This window comes from Eublepharis macularius, chromosome 11, assembly GCF_028583425.1.
Source record: "Eublepharis macularius isolate TG4126 chromosome 11, MPM_Emac_v1.0, whole genome shotgun sequence".
NCBI lineage: Eukaryota > Metazoa > Chordata > Lepidosauria > Squamata > Eublepharidae > Eublepharis > Eublepharis macularius.
In genome coordinates, this window is record NC_072800.1 from 21,686,945 (window position 1) to 21,708,037 (window position 21,093).

Genomic DNA, 21,093 nt, shown 5'->3' on the forward strand with positions numbered 1-21,093 from the left:
AAATCGGAAACATGAAAATCTCAAAAAAGATAAGTGAGATTAATGTATATTAGCAGTAGCTATGGTTACATAGACTCAGATGTAGTCCAAACACTGCCGCTGAGGGAAGTGTTCAGACTATGATATGTTACAGATCTCCTCAATGACGCATGTGTGAAACACGTTGGGAGTGAATTAAAAGTAATTGTCCCACTGCTCCAATTGTTTCTTGCTCAGATGTAGCCCAGACAATAGTTAATACTACCTGGGGAGGGGAGGGGAGAGGGGCAACCAACAAGCCCATGTGGTTATGCAGTGCTGCATCTGAAATGGACCTTTTTCTTCCTCTACTTCTCTGTTTTTGTGGAGATGTACTAATTCTGTAGTTCTTCTGGAACTTACTTGGGAATAAGCAAAATTAGCAGAGCAGTTAAGGGACCATGTATAGAGCCAAGCTGCCCAGTTGGATGCCTGTGTGTGTGTTCTTGAAACCTGGCCTCTGTTCAAAGAACTGTACGGGACAGAGTTCCACTGAACACAGTGGTTTCCCATCCACCCCTTCTTGCTTCATATCTCACAACTTTTAAAAAGCTGAGTTTCATTATTCAAATCCCATTTATCATTTCCCAGAAACTTTGTGACTGTTATCTTGACAGATTGTCTAATTGCATCTGCTGTTGGATGGCACGTTCACATTTCTTCTGAACGTTCCATACAGTTAACATGCAAGGCTTCCCTTTTATATTAGAATTTAAATATTAAAACTTTTCCCTTTTGGTTCTCTTTACAGGGGCTCTGGCTTCCAGAAGGAGAGAAGGTTAAAATTCCTGTGGCTATTAAGGAATTGAGAGAGGCCACATCCCCCAAAGCCAACAAAGAAATTCTCGATGTGAGCTCTCTTTCTTTTTCCTTCTTTTATAACTTGGAGGCATTGAAATACTGGTTTGGGGAAGCACAAAGTCCAACATACAGACATTATTTGTAGACTTAACGAGAGCTGTTGGCCATGTAAATTTTTCCAGAGATCAAGTTTTCTGAGTAGGAGGATTGAATTGGAACATAGGTTTCTCTCATTACAGATGCTAATTTTCTGCACTTTACACCCAGGCTTTATCAAACTAACTACAACATGTATTATAGCTAGCTTCCTAACACTCTAATTTACAATACCCCTCCCACCCTCTGCCTGGATTATAAGAACTCCTTCCTTTTTTCACTCCTGATATCTGACAAAGGGAGCTCTGATGCTCCAAAGCTCATACCCTGGAAATCTAGTTGGTCTTTATGGTGGTACCGGACCCAAATCTTGCTCTTCTGCTACAGAAAAGCACAGCTACCCACCTGAAACTCTTGCTCAGAGGATAACAGTTTTGGGAAGCTATATAGATTATGCATGTCTTCCCACTCAATTTAAAGGATGTCCAGGCAATGAAGAGGGAAGGAACATTTGGTGTTCTGGTTCAGAGGAGTGAGGGGTGAGACAAAGGAGGCAGCAGAGGTCATGGCAGGAGTGAGGCCCTGGTGGAAGCCTGTCCCACAGAATCCACCGCCTGATTCTGTGCTGCCTCACTTCACTCCATTTACAGAGCCAGCCATGACACTGTGGATGCAAAATGGTGATGTTTTTGTCAGAGCGTTCAACAGTTGCATGCAGGGGTCATTTCGTAGAAAAAGAGCTGGAGGAACTCATTAACATAACTCATTAGCATATGCCACACCTCTTCCCATCACCGGAAGTGTGTCATTAGTATAAACTGATTTGCATATGCCACACCCCCTGACATCACCTATTCTGGCTGTTTTGGACCCAATCCTGGCCATTCAGGGCTGAAATTGGGCCCCAAAGGGCTGAAAATGGCTGAAAAAGGGCCCAAAATGGTCAGGATCGGGCCACTGATGAGCAGGAGAGTGATCCTCCACCCGTCAGAGGCCCGATCCAGGCCGTTTCGGCCCCAATCCAGGCCGAAATGGGCCCAAAATGGCAGAGAGTCAGGTGGGCAGGGCCACCTGACATGTGACCTCTTTGGGGAACTGCCGGAACTGCATTCCTGTGCATTCCCCCTCAAAATGAGCCCTGGTTGCATGTATGATGAGGCCATATTTCTCCATATATGGAATAACAAATTGTTCACATTTCAATGGCTTCATCTTAGCTGCTGGATTAGGGGGATGGTTGTACAAGCAAGCCCCAATTTTTACCATGCAATTGTGTACTTATTATTTATCTGAAATATTTATGTGCCGTCTCTCCACAATGTGTTTGCGATGGCTTATAATAAAATCAAATAGTAAAACTCCACATTCACTAGTATAAAAACACAGCTGATAGCCACCACAGCATGCACAAACCCAAGGGGAGATGGGGACACTCAGCTGTATGCTTGCCCAAAGACAGGTTTCTTTAGTTGTCACCAAAAAGAGCCCAAGGGTGGGGACATCTGTCAGAGGGCAACAGTGGAGGAGGCTCTCTTTCTCTTGACAGCCCTCCTCTCTTCACTCAAAGGCCTGAGGTGAGGGTCTCACTGCCTTAACAGCACAGTATGGGAGGAAATGCTCCTTCAGGTGCTCAGGACCTGGTTTTTATAGGTCAAAACCAACACTTTCAACTGGGCCCAGAAACAAACTGATCACCAGTGAAGATCTTTTAAAATTGGGGTGATAAGTTAACAGTAACTGACCCTGGCCAGATTACACTGGAAAGAGAGAGAGAGATTCTGAATATTTCAAAAGCTTCTTGATATGTTTCTATTTCTGGTTAACAGCATTGCACGGGAGAAGATAATGAAATATTAACCCTCTCCTAGTCTTGAAGAGGAAGACTGGAAAGCAACTCACACGCATTAATTATCTGATTTTTCCCCCCTCTTCTCCACATAACCAGCCCCACATGTGTGGAGCAAATTCAGAATGAATCAGAGTGTTCAGGAATAAGAGAATGCTCAGCTACAGGCTATGTGTGTTCATAGGTCTCACCATGCATGGGAAGGGGTTGCATGGAGGGGGGGGGAAGCTGGCAGTCTGCAAATGCAAGTTTTAGAATTACAGCATTAAAAGCTACTAGATGAAAGCTCTAGTGAAGAAGCTGCTATTAGCTCGACTGCTTAAAAATGTTTGTGCACTACAAGTATTAACAGTAATGCAATCCAGTTCATACTCCAACCACAGTTCCTAATGGCTTTATTAGGATAAGAGCTAATTTCAGGAGATTGGCTGCCAAATACCAAGCATAGTTGGAACAGGTCAGGGCATACCTTGGAGATTTCCAAGATACTGTTTTTAAAAAAAACAAAAGCCTGCTGTGATTTCTCAGAGCGTTTAAAGAAACCTACAACTGCACAATGCCTTTATTATCCTTTCTTCAAGAGGTCAGCTGGCTCTTTCCCTCTGCAATATCCAATTTAATGGGCTCTGTCATATTCTGGAACAGCTTCACCTTCTGTGTGGCCCACATGTACACCCAGTCCATACATTTAACTTCACAGTTTGGCAGTCCTCGAGTCAACTTTCGCAGGAATGTTCACTTAAAGCCACATGGTTGGGGAATATTGATTTACCTAAAAATTAATACAATATGTTTCTGACATAGCAGGAAGCAGAATAAGAACCAGACTTGCTTCATTGTTATGGGCCTTCAGATAACGGTTGCTGAATAAGTCTAACCTTTCTGAGAAAAACCGTTCGATGCACAGTTATTTTATAAACATTTATAATGTACTGTCCCTATAGACTGCCTTCTCCTAAATGACTGTCATTCTCTATGGACATCTCTCTGTCTTGTTGGTGAAATCCTTTGCTTTGGAACATATAGTAGAAATGTTCCGTCTAAAGTAACTATGATGACTCTGTTAGGACTGCACCATTCAGCCAATTAAGAGTTCCTAGGGCTCAACTACTGGATCTTGGAAACCAATCAAAGCATTTTCTAGCTAGTATTCTAAAGTGATCTTGAAGCTAGGTGCCTTTCCCCTTTGAAAGAGGGAGAAACCACCTCCAACCACTTCTCCTGAAATGGAGAGTCTCTGCTTCTGGTCCTAGAAAGCTGAGGGGGCTCCATTTTCAATTAGCCAAATGGGCCTCAGAGAGGCCTGCCCTCTGTGCTTACAACGGACGGTGGATCTCAAGGAGTACTCTGTCCTTCCCCAAGTCCCCAGACCCAATTTGAGAAATGGTGGAATTACAAATTAAGAAACCAAGTCTCCGCATAAGCAAACATTCCAGAAGATCCAAGAAAACAAGCAAAATAACACAGAAGCAAAATAGGAGAAGGGCCATTGCTCTGTCGTAAGGCACGTAGTTTGGTATGCACAGTATCCTGGATTCCGCCCCTGGCATTTCCAGTTAACATGATCTCGGGAACCAGATCTAGGAAAGACCTCAGCCTGAGGCCAACTTTAAATAGCGGCTGCCAATCAGAGTAAACAGCCTTGGCCTAGATGCAACAGTGGTCTGCTGCTGTAGCTTCACATTATTCATATTATCAAAACAATTAAAATTCTGAATACGTTTCAGCCAAAGCTCTTCCAGGACGAATGTATTGTAACAGTCTCTCAGAAATCCCCAGAAATGTCATGTGACCACAGCATATGGAAAACCTTCACAGATGCAACTATAAAAGTAGTTAAAGCATTTGTAGCCTGAGCAGCCCGGAGTTTGGAAACTAAGCAGGGTTGGCCCTGGGTAGTACTTAGATGGGAGACCACGGAGGAAGTCCAGGTTTGCTATGCAGAGGAAAGCAATGGCAAACCTCTGGTGCTTATCTCTTGCCTTGAAAACCCCAAGAAGGATTGCCGTAAATCAATTGTGACTTGAGGGCACTTAACTATTATTATTGCCTCACTGGGATAGCCCAGGCTAGTTTGAGCTTATCAGATCCTAGAAGCTAAGCGGGGTTGGCCTTGATTAGCACTTGGATGGGAGACCACCAAGGAAGTCTAGAGTTCCTACACAGAGGAAAGCAATGGCAAGTTATGTCTGAATGTCTCTTGCCTTGAAAACCCTATGGGGCTCACCATAAGTAAGCTACAGCTCAACAGCAAAAAAAGGAAAGAATTTGCCCCCAAAAAGAAAGAAACTGGGCCACAGAGTGCTCTTTTTTCATTGACATTCCTTACATAATTTTTAAAAAATCAAACATGACATATCTTGCAAGCTGCAATGACATTTCCACTAGAATGGGAAAAGCTGCAACCAAAGGATTTTTTTTCCCTAAGCTTTTGAAAGAATTAAGCCATATTGCTAAATAAATTCCAGCATTTACTGAGGTTTTGACAATGGAATGAAATGTAATCATTTGTGATAGAAAGGCCAGTCTCAGAAATGTTATGTAATCGAAAATCTGGTTTCCCTGTGGCCAGCTTGGACAGCATTTCAGCATGCAGATCTGGAAATTTTCAGTGCATTTGGAAAGCATCCATTATCTCATTAGATGATGGCATCCTTCCATAGAAAAACTAGAACCCACGCGATATGTTATGTGGCCCAAACTGGTGGAATTTGGACTATACTAGCCGATTACAGTTGGGGGCTGGGTGAAAAAACCGTGTCTGAATTCTCCTGCACATAAAAAACTCCCTGCATATGATCAACGAGTAGTGCATCAGTTTCACAGATCCCAGTCCTTGGCGCACTAGACTATAATAGGCAAAGTACTTCTTAGGCGATGGAGCAATTATGTCCATGTCATTGGGAAATGCTTTTCCCAAATATATGTAGTTAAGAAGCTAGCTTCCCATTTGCAAATACTTAATCTAGCCATGCTTATCCATGCTTTAATAACCAAGAGACTAGATTACTGGATTGCCCTTGAAGACAATCTGGAGCTGGTGCAAAATGCAGCAGCCTGTTCGTTATCAGGGACGAAATGAACCACTCTAAAAATCATAGTGGTTCATCTTGGTTCGTCAGAAATGCCCTCCAGTGAACCGTTGGTTCACGAACCAAAAGACAGCCCTGTTCGTGACGAGCTTTGGTTCATATTTCGGTTTGTGCCCATCTCTAGCCACGACACCTGAAGTATAAAGTTGAACATACAACAGTTCCAACAACTCATTCTGTGTTTGTTAAATTAACAGTTTCATGCATCTGGAGATATTCAACCTTTCAAAGGGTGAGTTTCATCCTCACCTCTTCTCTTCCCTCCCACCTCAGGAAGCGTATGTGATGGCAAGTGTTGACAATCCCCATGTGTGCCGTTTGCTGGGAATTTGCCTGACATCCACCGTTCAGCTCATCACCCAGCTGATGCCTTATGGCTGCATTCTTGACTACGTCCGAGAAAACAAGGATAACGTCGGTTCCCAGTACCTTCTCAACTGGTGTGTGCAGATTGCAAAGGTGAATGAATAGCAAAATAATAATAACAATAATAATAATTTGACAATGATTAGTATTAAACCCACCAAAAATGCCTGGACTTTTATGGACCACCCATGGTACAATACAAATTGCTTCTGAAATTCAGCTGAATTTTGAAATGCGTGTATGTAGTACTGCTATTTAGATTTTTAAAAGTTGGAGTTTTGTCATCAGAAGCCCTATTAAGTATATTGAATGAGTCTCACAGTTCTTCAGGTTGTATCAAAAGCTCTCACTGTTATCTAGAAACCAGAGCAAATCTCATAGTTGCTAAGCCACGGACAGGAAACCCATTCCCAAAGGTACTTTTCTACAGAGTTCATTTTTTATTTGTTTCCTAGGCATCTGAAAAAGTAATTTTTCTTCTTTCTGAAGGGCTTTATCTTTTGTTATCTGAAACATAGAATGTTTCTCAGTGTTAAAGTGTCTCAGGAGACAGACAGTAAATTTCATAACTAGAAAAATGAGAGGGGAGTTCAGACTACTATGAGAGATCCATAAACTGTTGGGCTTCTATAATTCTACAGAAAGTATGACCAACTGGGACAACACTTGAATAAAAAATAGTTGCAACACGGCACAATTAAAATTAGGTTTACCCATTTAGCTCTTACGTGTTTGAAATCTAGCTAGATAAACAATTATTTCATTATTCACAAATCTTTGTTTCCAAGTTTTTGCAAATACAACATGTACTTAAATATACTGTGCCATGAAATGCGCAACTGTTTACTTGAAGGAGAAATTGCTGAACTGAATAAAGTCATTATGTGTGAGGCCTTGATAAATGATGTTACTGTTTTTTTTTTTTTTTTTTTGAAAAATTTTTATTGGGTTAGAATCCATTATTTCCACATTTACATTCAATTTTCCCCAATTTTTTCATCTCTAACCCCCTCCCTTTCCCCCCCCCTTTTTGTTGACTTCCAACAGCTTTCCAACCCTTTGTCCCCTTTCCCTTACTTTTATTAGCTTCCTCTATCTAAAACAAATATATATTCTCCATTATTCTAAGCAGTACATCCTTAACTATTTTTAACATTATATGCCCAAACTGTAAGCCTTTGTTTCCATCTTAGATAAACAATTTATCCCAATTTTTCAATTTCAGGTATTTCTATATATCATAAACCATATAGATCATACATTCGTTTATATCAAACAATTTGACTTATTCTCTATATATATTACTCATTCTATCTTTTTTTAATAGTTCTATATATCTCTCCTCACGTAGTCAATCAATTTGACCCATCTATATCTTCAGACATTCAGTTTGGTACAAAACTTGTCAGAAAAAAAAGAAAATATTGTTAGTTAATCGCTCCTTATATTTAGTCCTTATAATTAATTATTTTCTCTATGTTCTGTTTGTTAACCTATATATATCTATATATATGTCAATCTATTAATCTGACTGCTTATTAATTCACATTTATCTCTTCTCCCCCCGGTAAAGTCTCCCCCCTCTACTTCAATACTTCAGTAGTTCTCAAACTGCCACAGTTTTCCTCCCACCTCCCATTTCTTCTCCAGGTATTGTTTCAGCTTCTCCCAGTCTGTGTTGAACTGCCCTGAGTCCAGATCTCTCAGTTTTCTTGTCATCTTGTCCATTTCAGCCATATACAGCAATTTGTAAGTCCAATCTTCAATAGTTGGCACTTCTTGTACTTTCCATTTTTGCGCATACAAAAGTCTAGCTGCTGCTGTCATATAAAATATCAACGTCCTGTGTTGGGCTGGAATTCCCTCCATTCCCAAGTTCAGTAGCAGGAGTTCTGGGTTCTTATTAATTTGAAATTGTAAAATTTCACTCATTTCTCTTATTATTTCCCCCCAGTACTGCCTGGCTACCTCACACGACCACCACATATGATAGAGGGAGCCCTCATGCTTCTTACATTTCCAGCATTTATTAGAAGTATTCAAATTCCCTAGCGCAATCTTCTTTGGTGTCATGTACCAACGATAGATCATTTTATAAATGTTCTCTTTGATATTAATACATGTCGTTGTCTTCATTGTAGTTTTCCACAAGTGTTCCCATGCCTCCATTGTTATTTCTTTATTAAAGTTTATAGCCCATTTCACCATTTGTGTTTTAACTATCTCATCCTCGGTATACCACTTCAACAGTACTTGGTATACCTTGGATATTCTTTTCTTATCTTCTTTAAGAAGGGTCTGCTCTAGTTCCGAATTCTCTATTCGTATACCTCCCTTTACAGAGTCCGAATTATATAAGTCTCTGATCTGTCTATACTGGAACCAATCGTAGTTAGGTGATAGTTCCTCTTGTGTCTTTATTCTAAGTTTGGATGCTTCAGTTTTAGTTATTTCTTTATACGTTAAACATTGTTGTTCATTATCAACAGCTCTCGGGTCTATCACCTCATATGGAACCACCCACAAAGGGGTTCCTTCTTGTAGATAAATTCTGTACTTCTTCCAGATTATGTATAGACTTCTCCGAACAAAGTGATGCAGGAACATCGAGTTGACCTTTACTTTGTCATGCCATAAATATGCGTGCCATCCAAATATTTTTTTATATCCCTCTAGGGCTAATAGTTTCTTGTTCTTTAATGTCATCCATTCTTTCAACCAAACTAGGCAGATTGCATCATGATAAAGTCTCAGATTGGGCAGTTGCATTCCGCCTCTTTCCTTTGCATCTTGTAAAACTTTCACTTTCACTCGAGGCTTCTTGCCTGCCCAAACAAAATCTGATATTTTCCTCTGCCATTTTTCAAATTGTTTGGAGTCTCTGATGATTGGTATTGTCTGTAGCAAAAACATTACTCTTGGTAACACATTCATCTTAACTGCTGCAATCCTGCCCAACCATGACAAATTCAATCTATTCCATTTAATCAAGTCTCTCTCTATCTGAGTCCATAGTTTTTCATAATTGTTTTTGAATAGATCTATGTTCTTTGCAGTTAATTCGACTCCCAAATATTTCACTTTACTTGTTACTTCACAATCCGTTGTTTCCATTAACAATTGTTGTTTCTGCTTAGTCATATTTTTGCATAATATCTTTGACTTCTTTTTGTTAATGAAGAAACCTGCCAAGTCTCCAAACTCCTTGATCTTATCTATCACTCTTGGCATGTTCTCCAATGGGTCCTCTACAATTAACATTATGTCATCCGCAAATGCTCTGATCTTGTATGAATAGTCCTTTATTTTTATTCCACGAATTTCATCATCTTGACGTATTTGTATCATCAGAATCTCCAATACTAAAATGAACAACAATGGAGATAACGGGCAACCTTGTCTTGTTCCTTTACTTATCGTCAATTTCTTGGTCAATTCATCATTCACCACAATTGCTGCAGTCTGGTCTCTATAAATTTCCTTAATTGCTCTGATGAATCTTTCTCCCAATTGTAGCTTTTCCATAGTGGCAAACATAAAGTCCCAGTTTAAATTGTCAAACGCTTTTTCAGCGTCAACAAAGAAGAAACCAACCTCTTTGTCACAACGCTTGTCATAATATTCAATAGCATTGATCACTGTCCTTAAGTTGTCTCTTATTTGTCTGTCTGGCAAAAAGCCTGCTTGTTCCTCCTCTATGACTTCCGAGAGCCACCCCTTCAATCTCTCCGCCAATATCTTCGCAAAAATTTTGTAGTCATTGTTGAGTAGCGATATAGGTCTATAATTTTTCACATTAGTCAGGTCTTGGCCCTCTTTTGGGATCAATGATATATTCGCTTCACTCCAAGTTTCTGGAATCCTTTGATCCCTTAAAACCCCATTCATCACCTCTTTTAGGAATGGTGCCAGTTCATTAGCCATTGTCTTATAGAATTTAGCCGTAAGTCCATCTGGCCCTGGCGCCTTTCCTAGATTTGCAGATTGTATTGCCTTACTTATTTCCTCGTCAGTTACTTCACTATTCAACTTATTTCTCCAAGCTTCCGAGATTTCTGGAAGTTTGGTTTTCTCCAAATATGACGCTATTGATTCTTTGTTTACTTCTTTTTTATTATACAGCTTAGCGTAAAATTTATAAAAGGCTCTACTAATGGTAGCCTGCTCCAAATACGTTTTGTTATCTTCGCAAATTTTATTTATTATCTTCTTTTCCCTTTTCTTCTTCAATTGCCATGCCAGGTACTTCCCAGGTTTATTAGCACCCTCAAACGCTTTTTGATTCAGTCTTTTGAGATTCCACTCCAATTCTTTATTGCTCATTGCTGTTAGCTGTTCTTGAAGTATTTTAATTTCCTGGTATACCTTCTTTTTCCCTGGTCTCTTTTTTAGCTGTATTTCTTTGGCTTTTATTTTCTCCTCAATCTCTTGTCTTTTCTCCTCTTTCTTCTTTCTTGCTCTACCATTTAAGTCCATTAGTATGCCCCTTACAACCGCCTTGTAAGCATCCCAAACTTTATTGGTTGGTACTTCTTTATTCACGTTGTATTGTATAAAAAACTTTGTCTCTCTTCTCAGTATTTCCATATTCTCTCTTTCCTGTAACAAGTCCTCATTTATTCTCCATGCTTTCCTTTTTCTCTTTTTTCCAAATTTCCACATAATTGGGTTGTGATCTGAGCCTACCATAGGCATTATTTCTACCTCCTTAGTCCATAATGCTAAGTCTTTTGAGGCCCAGATCATATCAATTCTTGATAATGTAGAATGCCTTGCAGAATAAAAAGTAAACTGTCTGCTTTTAGGATATTCTCTCCTCCATACATCTTCAAGAGTCTCTTGTTGAATCAACTCAAAAAAAAGCTTTGGTAATAGTCCTCTTTTCTTTTGTGCCGTTGTAGTCTTTTTGTCTAGTTCCAAGTCTGTCACTCCATTGAAGTCTCCAGCAAGAATTATCTGGTCGTATGCAAGATCGTCTAAATGCTTCCTTAAATCCTCAAAGAAGCTTTCTTTTGCACCGTTAGGTGCATAAAGTCCGACTACCAACACTCTCTTTAAATTCCAAATACATTCCACTGCTACAAATCTAGCTTCCACATCTCTCATAACAAATTTTGGCTGTAGCTCCTCTTTTATGTACAACACCACTCCTCTTTTTTTCTTGTTGGAGGCCGCTACATATTCTTTGCCCAATTTTCCAGATTTTAAATATTTTACATCCTGCTTTCTAATATGGGTCTCTTGCAAACAAACAATGTCACATTTTTGTTTTAGTAGCCAGTGAAAAGTATTTTTCCTCTTATTCGGTGAGTTTAGTCCATTTACATTCCAAGATAATACTTTACACTCCATACTCATGATCTTGTTGGTAAGTCTTTTTCATTGTCCTTAATAAATCGCTCCATCTCTCGCTCAGATCTGATGCGTTTTTTGGCCCCTCCAAACTCAAAGGACACTCCTTCCGGTAACTCCCATCTGTACCTGATTTTCATGTCCTTCAAAATCTGAATTAGCACTTTATATTTTTTCCGGTCCAGTAACACTGATCTGGGCAGTTCCTTCATTATAATAATCGTCTTGCCATCAATCTCCAATGGATCTTGAAACTGTTTTGTCACAATCCTCTCTTTCATATTTCGTGTTGTAAACTGCACAATCACATCTCTTGGTAGTTTCCTCTGGGTTGCTATTCTCGAATTCACACGGTATGCCACATCTAGGATAGCCACAACTTCCTCCTCCTCCTTCCCCAGGTACTCAGCCAACACCTCAGTCATCTGTTCTTGCGCTGACTTTCCTTCCACTTCTGGCAAGCCACGAAAACGTAGCTGCTTCTCCATATGTTTAGTTTCTGCAACTGACATTCTCCCCTTCACCAATCTCATCTCTGTTTGTTGCGTGTCTGCTAAATTCTCCATCGCGTCTTCTACTGTTTTAACTCTCTGCTGCGTTCCTTGTAATTCACTTCGTATTGTTTCCATACCTTTTTTCACTTCTGACAGCTCCGATTTTACTGTCTGTGTAACCTCTTTAACCTCTTTTATCAGCTCCAATTTCGTGTCCTTAAGTTCTTTAATCATATCTAAAAGTTTTTTGTCCAGGTTTTTATCCAGGTTTTCTATTGCCGATTGCCACTCTTTTTTTGACATCGTGGGGCTTGCTTTAGCTCGCTCCCACGAATCCGCTCTCTTCCTTAACTCCGTGGCGTAAAATTTAACGTTTTTCTATTTTAAATGTCCCGGTCTTCTTATAGAAATTAAGTTTTAAAGAGTCCAAAATGTCGGGCGTCTTTTCTCTATGGTTTCTCTATGATTTTGTAATCCAAGATGGCCTACTTCCTCTTCCGCTGAAGCCGCGACCCTTCCCCTTTCAAAAATGGCGATTCCCTACTTCCTGCCCTTCAGCAAGGGCCGCTTCTCTCCAGCCACTCTATTGTTATTACGCACTTCCTGTCTCCCGTCTTCCCACAGCAGATCTCGCGATGGTGTCTTTTTCTCACAGCTCCAAAGCCACAGGTATTCAAAACAATAGTCCCATTTCTTTAATAACTTCTTTAAACTTAGTCTCTTTTTAAATTCGATTCCTGCCGAGTCTTCCCCTCCTTTTCACTAGTCTGTTGCAGTTTAAAAATCTACTTTTTTCTCTCTCTGTTTTTATCAATCTGTCCCGTCTCAGAAGATAATGATCTTTACCTTCTCTTCACTTTTCTCGGGTTGTAATCGCTGTTTCGATTTTAAGTTCTCCTCTCAGCTTCTTCCCCCAATCGATGCTTGGGTATGTAGGTCTTATGCCAGCCGAATTGGCCCCAAAACTGCCGCAGAGATTATAGCCGACCCGTCGCAAGGTGGGACCTCAAGGATCGGGGGGAGACTCGTTGTGTAGAGCCCCCCCTCGTCCGAGATCTAGCTCACCCTAGAACGCTCACCTCTTGAGCGTTCTTTGCCTGCTCCCCGCCTGAGAGCAGTCGGCCGCGGGCTATTTTCACCCCGCCGGCCGGTTAAAACGGCAGTCCGGTCAGCTCCGCAAGTGGAGCTGCGTTAGACCTCCATGGATCCCAAACAGGAAGTCTCCCCCTCCTATAAATGATGTTACTGTTAATAGGACTTCGTTGTTGATGATGATTCGATCTTTGGGAACAACACCTCATTAAAGTTCCATTTATTTAATGAAAGTAGCTTTTATTGTGGCCTTCTGCCAGTCTGCTGGAGTAACGTGTTTAGCAACATTCAAAACCCTGACTGCATTGTGAAAGTTCATCTGAAAATCTCTAGTAGATGTTATAATGGTGGTCCAGGACTAATGGTGGAAGAATGAGGGTGGGAAGATATTCCCCAATTCCATGTCATTGCATTTATGAAAAACTTTTAATCGTTGTATTCATATGCCAGAAATGTTTTCCTCTGTTCATGTTGCTGAGTGACTTTGGGCCAGTCACACGCATTCAGCATAACCTACCTCACAGGATTGTTGTGAGGATAAAATGGAGGAGAACAATGTAAGCCATTGTGGGTCCACATTGAGGAGAAAAGAGAGATATAAATAAAACAAATCAAGATATAAACAAATCAATTTTGTAGCTCTTCAAAGGTCCCACATGACCAAAGAAGACAGTAGTTTGGATTCTGTTCCTCTAATGGTGGATCCTTCCTCCAGTGGGAGAGTTATGCTCCACCAGTAGAAAAGCGCATGCACCAGAGGAAAGCTTGACCACTGGTACAATGGAACATTTCAATTAATTACAACTCTTTTTGCCTGTATCTACTGTTTATTCGGTTACTTAACTCACAAGAGCCAGTTTGGTGTAGTGGTTAAGAGTGCGGGACTCTAATCTGGAGAGCCGGGTTTGATCCCCCACTCCTCCGCTTGAAGCCAGCTGGGTGACCTTGGGCTAGTCACGGCTCTCTGGAGCTCTCTCAACCCCACCCACCTCACAGGGTGTTTTGTTGTGGGGATAATAATGACATACTTTGTAAACCGCTCTGAGTGGGCATTGTCCTGAAGGGTGGTATATAAATTGAATGTTGTTGTTGTTGTTATTTGGATCCAAAGTGTAGAAACCTTCTGGTTGCAGTTATTGCGTTGTGTACTAACAACAAGAGCCAATGTTCTAGGACACCCAAGTTCAAATCCCCACTCTGCCATGGAAGTTTACTGGGTAATTAATGTTGGGCCCAATCACTTTTTCTCTCAACCTAACTTACTTCCCCGCGCTGTTGTAATGATCAAATAGAGAGGAGGAGAAGGATGTCGCCCACTTTGAGTTCCCAGGAGGGTGAAAGCCTGGGGAATGAGTGAAGTAACTGAATAAACAGTAGATACAGGCAAAAAGAGTTGTAATTAATTGAAATGCCATTGTCCTTGTTTATTGTGTTGGAATAGGTGATTTTTTAAAAAAAATGTAGGTGTGCTTTGTTACGCTCATGTTATTATAGCGATTTATTAACAGAGAGGAGATGCCTTTCAGGTTCTAGTCAGTGCAACGACGAGGTGTTCTTTCACCATCCTTTCTACCCCACGTTGTTCTGTTCATTCCCTATGCTTGAGCCCATTTATTTAAATAAATGAATGTTCACCACCCACCATTAAACCTCTCTATACAGGTTTGGAGCTTCACAGGTAGTTAAGGGCAGCCACAACTCGACACCTGTCTAACCTCTCTTACCAGGCAGAGATCCCTGACCTAAATCCACACAGGGTCCTCTCTCTCTCCTCTTCCAGAGGTTCCACCAGGCAGGGAGCCTATTCCCTATATTTACTTCCCCTCAACCGGCTACTGCTCAGGTTATTGGGGAAAGGGAACTTAGTGTTTACTTTCCCTGTATATACACTACCACCATTTATTAAATTTGGCCCATTTGTCATGAACAGAGTGTTTTGAGTTTCATGTGTGTGTTTTATTTCTCCTCAGCCAACAACTTCAAGCCAGCCAGGGTTAAGACTGAAATAAAAATAAGCTTTATTTACAACATTAGACACTGGAGTGAATGATTTTAAAACTCAGATAAATTGTGGTTAAACAGAGAATGTTAACAATGTAGTAGAGCAGGTGTCAACAGCCAGCTATAGATCTGCTGCTAATCTTCAGCAGCTCCAAAATCTTCTCTCCCAGTAACTGTCTTAACAGCTTTTTCAACTGTCACTTGCCCAGCATTCCACCAGCTCTCATTGGCTGTTCCTAGGAGAGGCGGAGCTGGATTATTCCTCTCCATCACACACTCCCTATGAGATGTCCCGCTAAAAGGGACAGTGTGCAGAGAATGGCTGGAGTATTCCAGTACCGATTCTGGTTTTAGCCTTCCTGATATTCATTGAGTGGCACTCCAAAATATGTGTTAATTATGCATAGAGTTTATAATGGATGTAATTAAGCATATCTTTATTAGACCATAGTTATGATCATAGGGCCTCTTAGTAAATATTTTGGGCAAATTTCTAATTAAGCATATTTGGAACTAGATACTACGTGTATGGTTTTCTTTTATTTATTTCTTTATAACTTTTGGCAAGGCAGTTTCTGTTTCTGAAACTGCCCAACAGAAGGTCAGTTCCTGGGCTCATGACTATATGATGCAATTAGGACTAGTTGCCATACTGTTTTGTCCTTTTGAGGATGGGGATTCATTAAATCTATGGCGTATCTGGCCATGTTGTCTTATAACTGATTCTCCATATATCTCCTATACTGCTACACAGTTGCCAGAAATGGGTTGACTGGGATTCTCCATGGGGTTTGAGTTCCAGACTTTTGAAGCAATCTCACAGAATCTCCCCACATGCCAAACTGTTCTGTAGATGCCCTTAACCCATGTTTTCAGTGCACAATTTTGATCATGTAACTTGCTTCCCATATAGCAGGCAGAATTGCACATTCTGGTGTTGAAGTACTTGAGGTGGGTTGTCTAGGAAAACAGAATAAGCCAAAGGATTTCAAGTTGTCATCAAAGACTGCTGATGTAATCCTGTGTCCATAGATGTGGGAGGAATATTTTCAGTAGTGTGTATTGAAACAATGCATGTCTAAAAGTTATGAACATTAACTCATTTTTCAACACTGATGAAGCTGCATCAATTTTATCGAAATGGGCCCTTTTAATACAATGAATATAGAATTTTTTCCCTAAAAGTTATCTGCAATGTATGTCTTAGTTTGGAGTAATGAAATAAGTTTTTTCCTAACGGCACATTGCACACATGTTGTAGGGAATGAATTATCTGGAGGAGCGGCGTTTGGTACACCGTGATTTAGCTGCCAGGAATGTCCTTGTTAAGACGCCCCAGCATGTGAAGATTACTGACTTTGGATTAGCCAAACTACTTGGTGCGGAGGAGAAGGAGTATCATGCAGAAGGAGGAAAAGTAAGAAAGATCTCCAATTTCTTAATCAGGCTTGAGTGAACGGAATGGCAGTGTTAAAATTAACAATCACAAGATCTCATTTCTAGGGAAGGCAACAGAATAAAAACTAACACGTTGGTCAGTTTTGAGTTCTTTTGTAGGTTCTGTTCTGAATGTTCCATTGTTCTGATATTTTTAAATGAGCAAAACCAGTGGTATTCGTTCCTAAAAAACGTAAATTCTGAGACGGCTCATATGGTGTTTGTATAAATGCTTGCTTTGGATGCCTCCCCATCGGCTTTCTATAGATACTCACCATTTGGCAAAGCATCACCATTAGGTGAATTTTCTTGCCTCTGTTCAACATAATGTATTGGAATAGGTTGAGTCTGATTAGAACAGGAGGGACATGGGTTCAAACCGCTCCACCCCAGCATGAAATTCACTGTAATCAGTTGCTGCCTTTCAACCTAATCTACCTCACAGGGTTATAAAATGAGGGGAGTCTATAAACATTAAACATTAGGGGTGAAATGCACTGCAGAGAAGCATAAAAAGAACAGTTAAGGTAACTTCTGTATTCCTTTATTGGCTGTTGCCAAAATAACTGGTTCCGCGGCGTAAATATTTCTCTGTTCTAATCAACTTGCTGTTAGATTTAGTAACCTCATTGCAACTGTTCCTAGGTTCCTATTAAATGGATGGCCTTAGAGTCTATTCTGCATCGCATTTACACCCACCAAAGTGATGTTTGGAGTTATGGTAAGTCTGAAAGCAGTATTTTGCTGCTTCTGATTGGCAATTAAAAAGGAATCCTTTGCTATGACTTGTTACTTTTTCTATTATCTTTCTACAAGAGCTCATTCATTTTCTTACAATGTTTATGATAGTTATCGTGAGTAACAAAGTGACTGAAGTTGGTGATTATAAATAAACAGGGCTTTTTTTCTGGAAAAGAGGTGGTGGAACGCAGTGGGTTGCCAGCACAGGACCACACAATGACATCACTTTGGGTCATCTGGAACAAGGGGGGAATTTTTTAAAGTTTAAATCGTCCTCGGCAAAAATGGTCACATGGCTGGTGGTCCCATCCCCTGATCTCCAGACAGAGGTGAGTTTAGATTGCCCTCCGCGCCGCTGGCCATTTTCAAGAGGTGCCAGAACTCTGTTCCACCGCGTTCCAGCTAAAATAAAAGCCCTGTAAATAAATAAATATACATTTTCTTGGGTTGGAAGAGGAAAAACTAGGAATTCTTTCAAATTGTGTGTGTGTGTGTGTCATAATTCTATGCTTTATTTCCTAAACAATCTACCAAAAGAAAGGTGGTCTAATACAAAATTCAGGCTTAATTTTGCTGCTCTTTGAGCTGGATGTCTTCATCCCCACATGATAGAACGTTCTTAGAGTTCTTCCAGATCTTTATTTCCAGCATTGATGCTGTTACGACGAATGGATTCAAACCGGAAGGGAGTCTGCTATTATATTAAACTTAGTCTGGATTTGCGCAGAAATTGAGGGGAGGTATAAAGGAAGGAACACATTTCTTTTGCAGAAACATGGTCTGTTATTTTAAAGTTATAATTTCTTGGCTCTTACAAGTGCAGAAAGTACAAAAACTAAAGGGAAAATGGGAGGAGGGCTCCCTTGGAGAAACTTTTTAAAAAGCTGCTTCTCTAAGCTTGTTTCCCCCCCCCCCCCTCAAAATGAGAAAATGTGTGCCAACAAAAAGTATACAAATGCATGCATAGAATCCATTAGTGCCGTTCTGCAATTCCATTTTTCTTGCCAAAAGATAACTGAAGTGAAATCAGAAGCATAATGGAACCACACGAGAGTAATAAGAGAGCTGTGGGAATCGGCTTATCTGGATAACTTGTTTGTAGAGAGCATTCAGGCATTTGAGCCCCACCTGTATCCTGTACAGCCTGACACAAGTTTATCACCTCAATAAGACCTCAGCCCAAGTCAATTTGTCCAGACTAGAGTGGACATGAATCTTACACATCACAAGTTAAGTCTCTGTAGTGCTAGAAGACTGGAAGAGAGGGAAAGGGAAAAGTAGAACGGCCCAGGCCCATGTTGTTTCTGCACCTCGGGCTTTTACTGATCTTTATTGCAGCGCTTGGACATTGAAAGGCCTTTTCCATCCTCATAGCTACATCCCTCACCAGAACTGTCCAGGCCCCTGTGAGCTACTCACCAAATTTACAAATTGTGCTACAAGCAGAAAGCACCAAGATACCCCTCTGATTAGTGTTCCTTTTAGTAGAAAAGAGGTATATGGCGACTGCCTTTTCACACCGCAACCCACCCTAAACCTCCTTTCACAGGTTTGGGAGCTTCCCAGGCAGCAAAGAGCAGTCACCATACACCTCCTATCTAGCCTCTGTCATCAGGCAGAGAGCCCTGACCCAAATACACACAGGGTCCCTTCTCTCCTCACTCTGAGGCTCCACCAGTCAGGCAGCCAGTTCCCTCTATTTACTTCCCCTCAACCAGCTACTGCCAAGAGCTATTGGGGAAAGGGAACTTAGAGTTTACATTCCCTGTATATGCCGCTACCATTTAGATTTTACTATACTGACCCATTTGTCGTGACCAAAATGTCTGAGGTTTGTGTGTGTGCTTTGATTCCGCACAGGCCACAACTCTAAGCCAGCCACGGTTAAACAAAAGAAAAAGAACCTTTATTTACCACATGGAACATAGGAGTGAATGGTTTTAAAATCACAAATATACTAGGGTTAAACAGGGAATGTTTCAGTGTAACGGAACAGGTTTTATAGGCAGCTGTCTTTCTTCTGCCTCCCTTAGCACTGTCCAAAATCCTTCGCTCCCCTCTCACTCTCTTCCAATGGGCACCAACTGTCATTGGCCCAGCATTCCCCCCACTCTTATTGGTTGTTTCTCAGGAGAGGCAGAGCTGGAGCCAGCCCTGTTAGTCACAAGGTGTTTGATGGAGAGTCCAGCAGGGCCATCACTTGTAAATAAATGCCACTAAGAACAGAAGATGCCAGTTTGCAAGCATTTTGCTAACAGATACGTCAACAGCCAACTTACAGTTAAGGATGATAGAAGTTTTATGCATGACATCATAGGGACCTTTGGACATTTCCTCCAAATCGCTCTCTCTCTCTCCCTCTCCCTCTCTCCAGTGAGTTGATTTTCTATCTTTCACAATGCAATCCTAAGCAGAGTTATACCCTTCTTAAACCCAATGGGTTTAGAAGGGTGACTCTGGCTAGGATTGCCCTTTCTACCTGTCAGTTTTATTTGTGCAGTTCAGCACAGAAGGATTTATTTTGTGGTTTACAGCAAGACAGTAAACTGTAACTACTAGAGACATTGTGAAATTCAATTCTCTGATTGTAGTCTACAACAAATAAAGTCAGACACAGAAGGAAGGTTTGTCTGCAGTTTTAGAAACCAGATGGTAATCCAAACTGTTTGCAAGGGTGTTCTCATCTTATAAAAAGTATTTTTTTAATAAAAAATCCATCACAGTTCAGCAGGCGTTTCAGTTCCTTCACTGACCTTCAACAGGGATTAATTGAAATTAAAGCCATTTTTAGTTTTAAGATTGTTTTGTACTAAAAGTGGGCAGTAACAGTGTATACTTCTTTAAGAGGTGCAGGAAATAAATTAAGAGCCAACAGGACCTCTGCAATGTCTTCATAGAATTAAGTACACTGAGTCTTCCTTTTGTGACCTGTTTGCAAATGAGTAGTAATAGTCCTTTAAAGGAGTCTTAACTGCTCCAAAATGAAGATGAATCATGCTTCCATCCTCCAAAGGTGGTTGTTCCTTAGCCAATAAAACAAGTTCCTTTGTGTCCTTGCATTCCAGTCTTTAAAATTCTCCCCTGCAATGGTCTTTCAGGTGTCACAGTTTGGGAACTGATGACGTTTGGATCGAAACCATACGATGGGATCCCGGCCAGTGAGATTTCTTCTGTCTTGGAGAAAGGAGAGCGTCTGCCTCAGCCTCCTATTTGCACAATCGACGTCTATATGATTATGGTCAAATGTAAGTTAGTGCAATTCATCTAACACGGAAGTTTTAACATATCAAAATACTGTGTCCTAATCTTGCAGTTTAACTGAAAAACGGTGTATTTACAGTTTACATGGTATATATTCTGGTGTAATCCCAAATAGATATATATCATTGGAAAAAACAGTGAGTTTACACCAGAGTAAGAAGCTTGTGCTCTGCAGTGAATTGCTTACAAAAAGAGTTGAATATATAGATTTTAAATGCATGTTGTACATATATAAATCGTGCTCTTTTCCATGACTTAATTATGCCTACTCTTGTGAAAATGTGGCCTCTGTTTCAGGACTATCTATGCATGCTAGGAGTGCAAAGATGTACACTCTGACACAGCTATTATAAGAAAAGTAGTTGTGAAGTTCAACATCCGTATAAAAATGAGAGCCTGATTTATTCTTGCAAGAGTGATCAGTGAAAGAGCAGCAGAGGGCGAGATACTCACGAGATTATCCAGTTTCAGTTCAGTATATGAGATTTCTTATACT

At 40.6% G+C, this 21,093-nt stretch overlaps 1 protein-coding gene across 3 annotated transcripts in view; it reads left to right on the forward strand.

Annotated features, from left to right (window-relative positions):
* EGFR (epidermal growth factor receptor) overlaps positions 1 to 21,093 on the forward strand; it is a 197,500-nt gene that overhangs the window by 161,580 nt on the left and 14,827 nt on the right. For all 3 annotated transcript variants that reach the window (XR_008597872.1, XM_054992123.1, XM_054992125.1), the window contains exons 19-23: positions 770 to 868; positions 6,127 to 6,312; positions 16,420 to 16,575; positions 17,241 to 17,316; positions 20,435 to 20,581. Coding sequence is in view for 2 of the 3 variants with exons in the window: in XM_054992123.1 (XP_054848098.1) it covers positions 770 to 868; positions 6,127 to 6,312; positions 16,420 to 16,575; positions 17,241 to 17,316; positions 20,435 to 20,581 (664 nt within the window). In the remaining variant the exon portion in view is untranslated. The remainder of the gene's footprint in view (positions 1 to 769; positions 869 to 6,126; positions 6,313 to 16,419; positions 16,576 to 17,240; positions 17,317 to 20,434; positions 20,582 to 21,093) is intronic.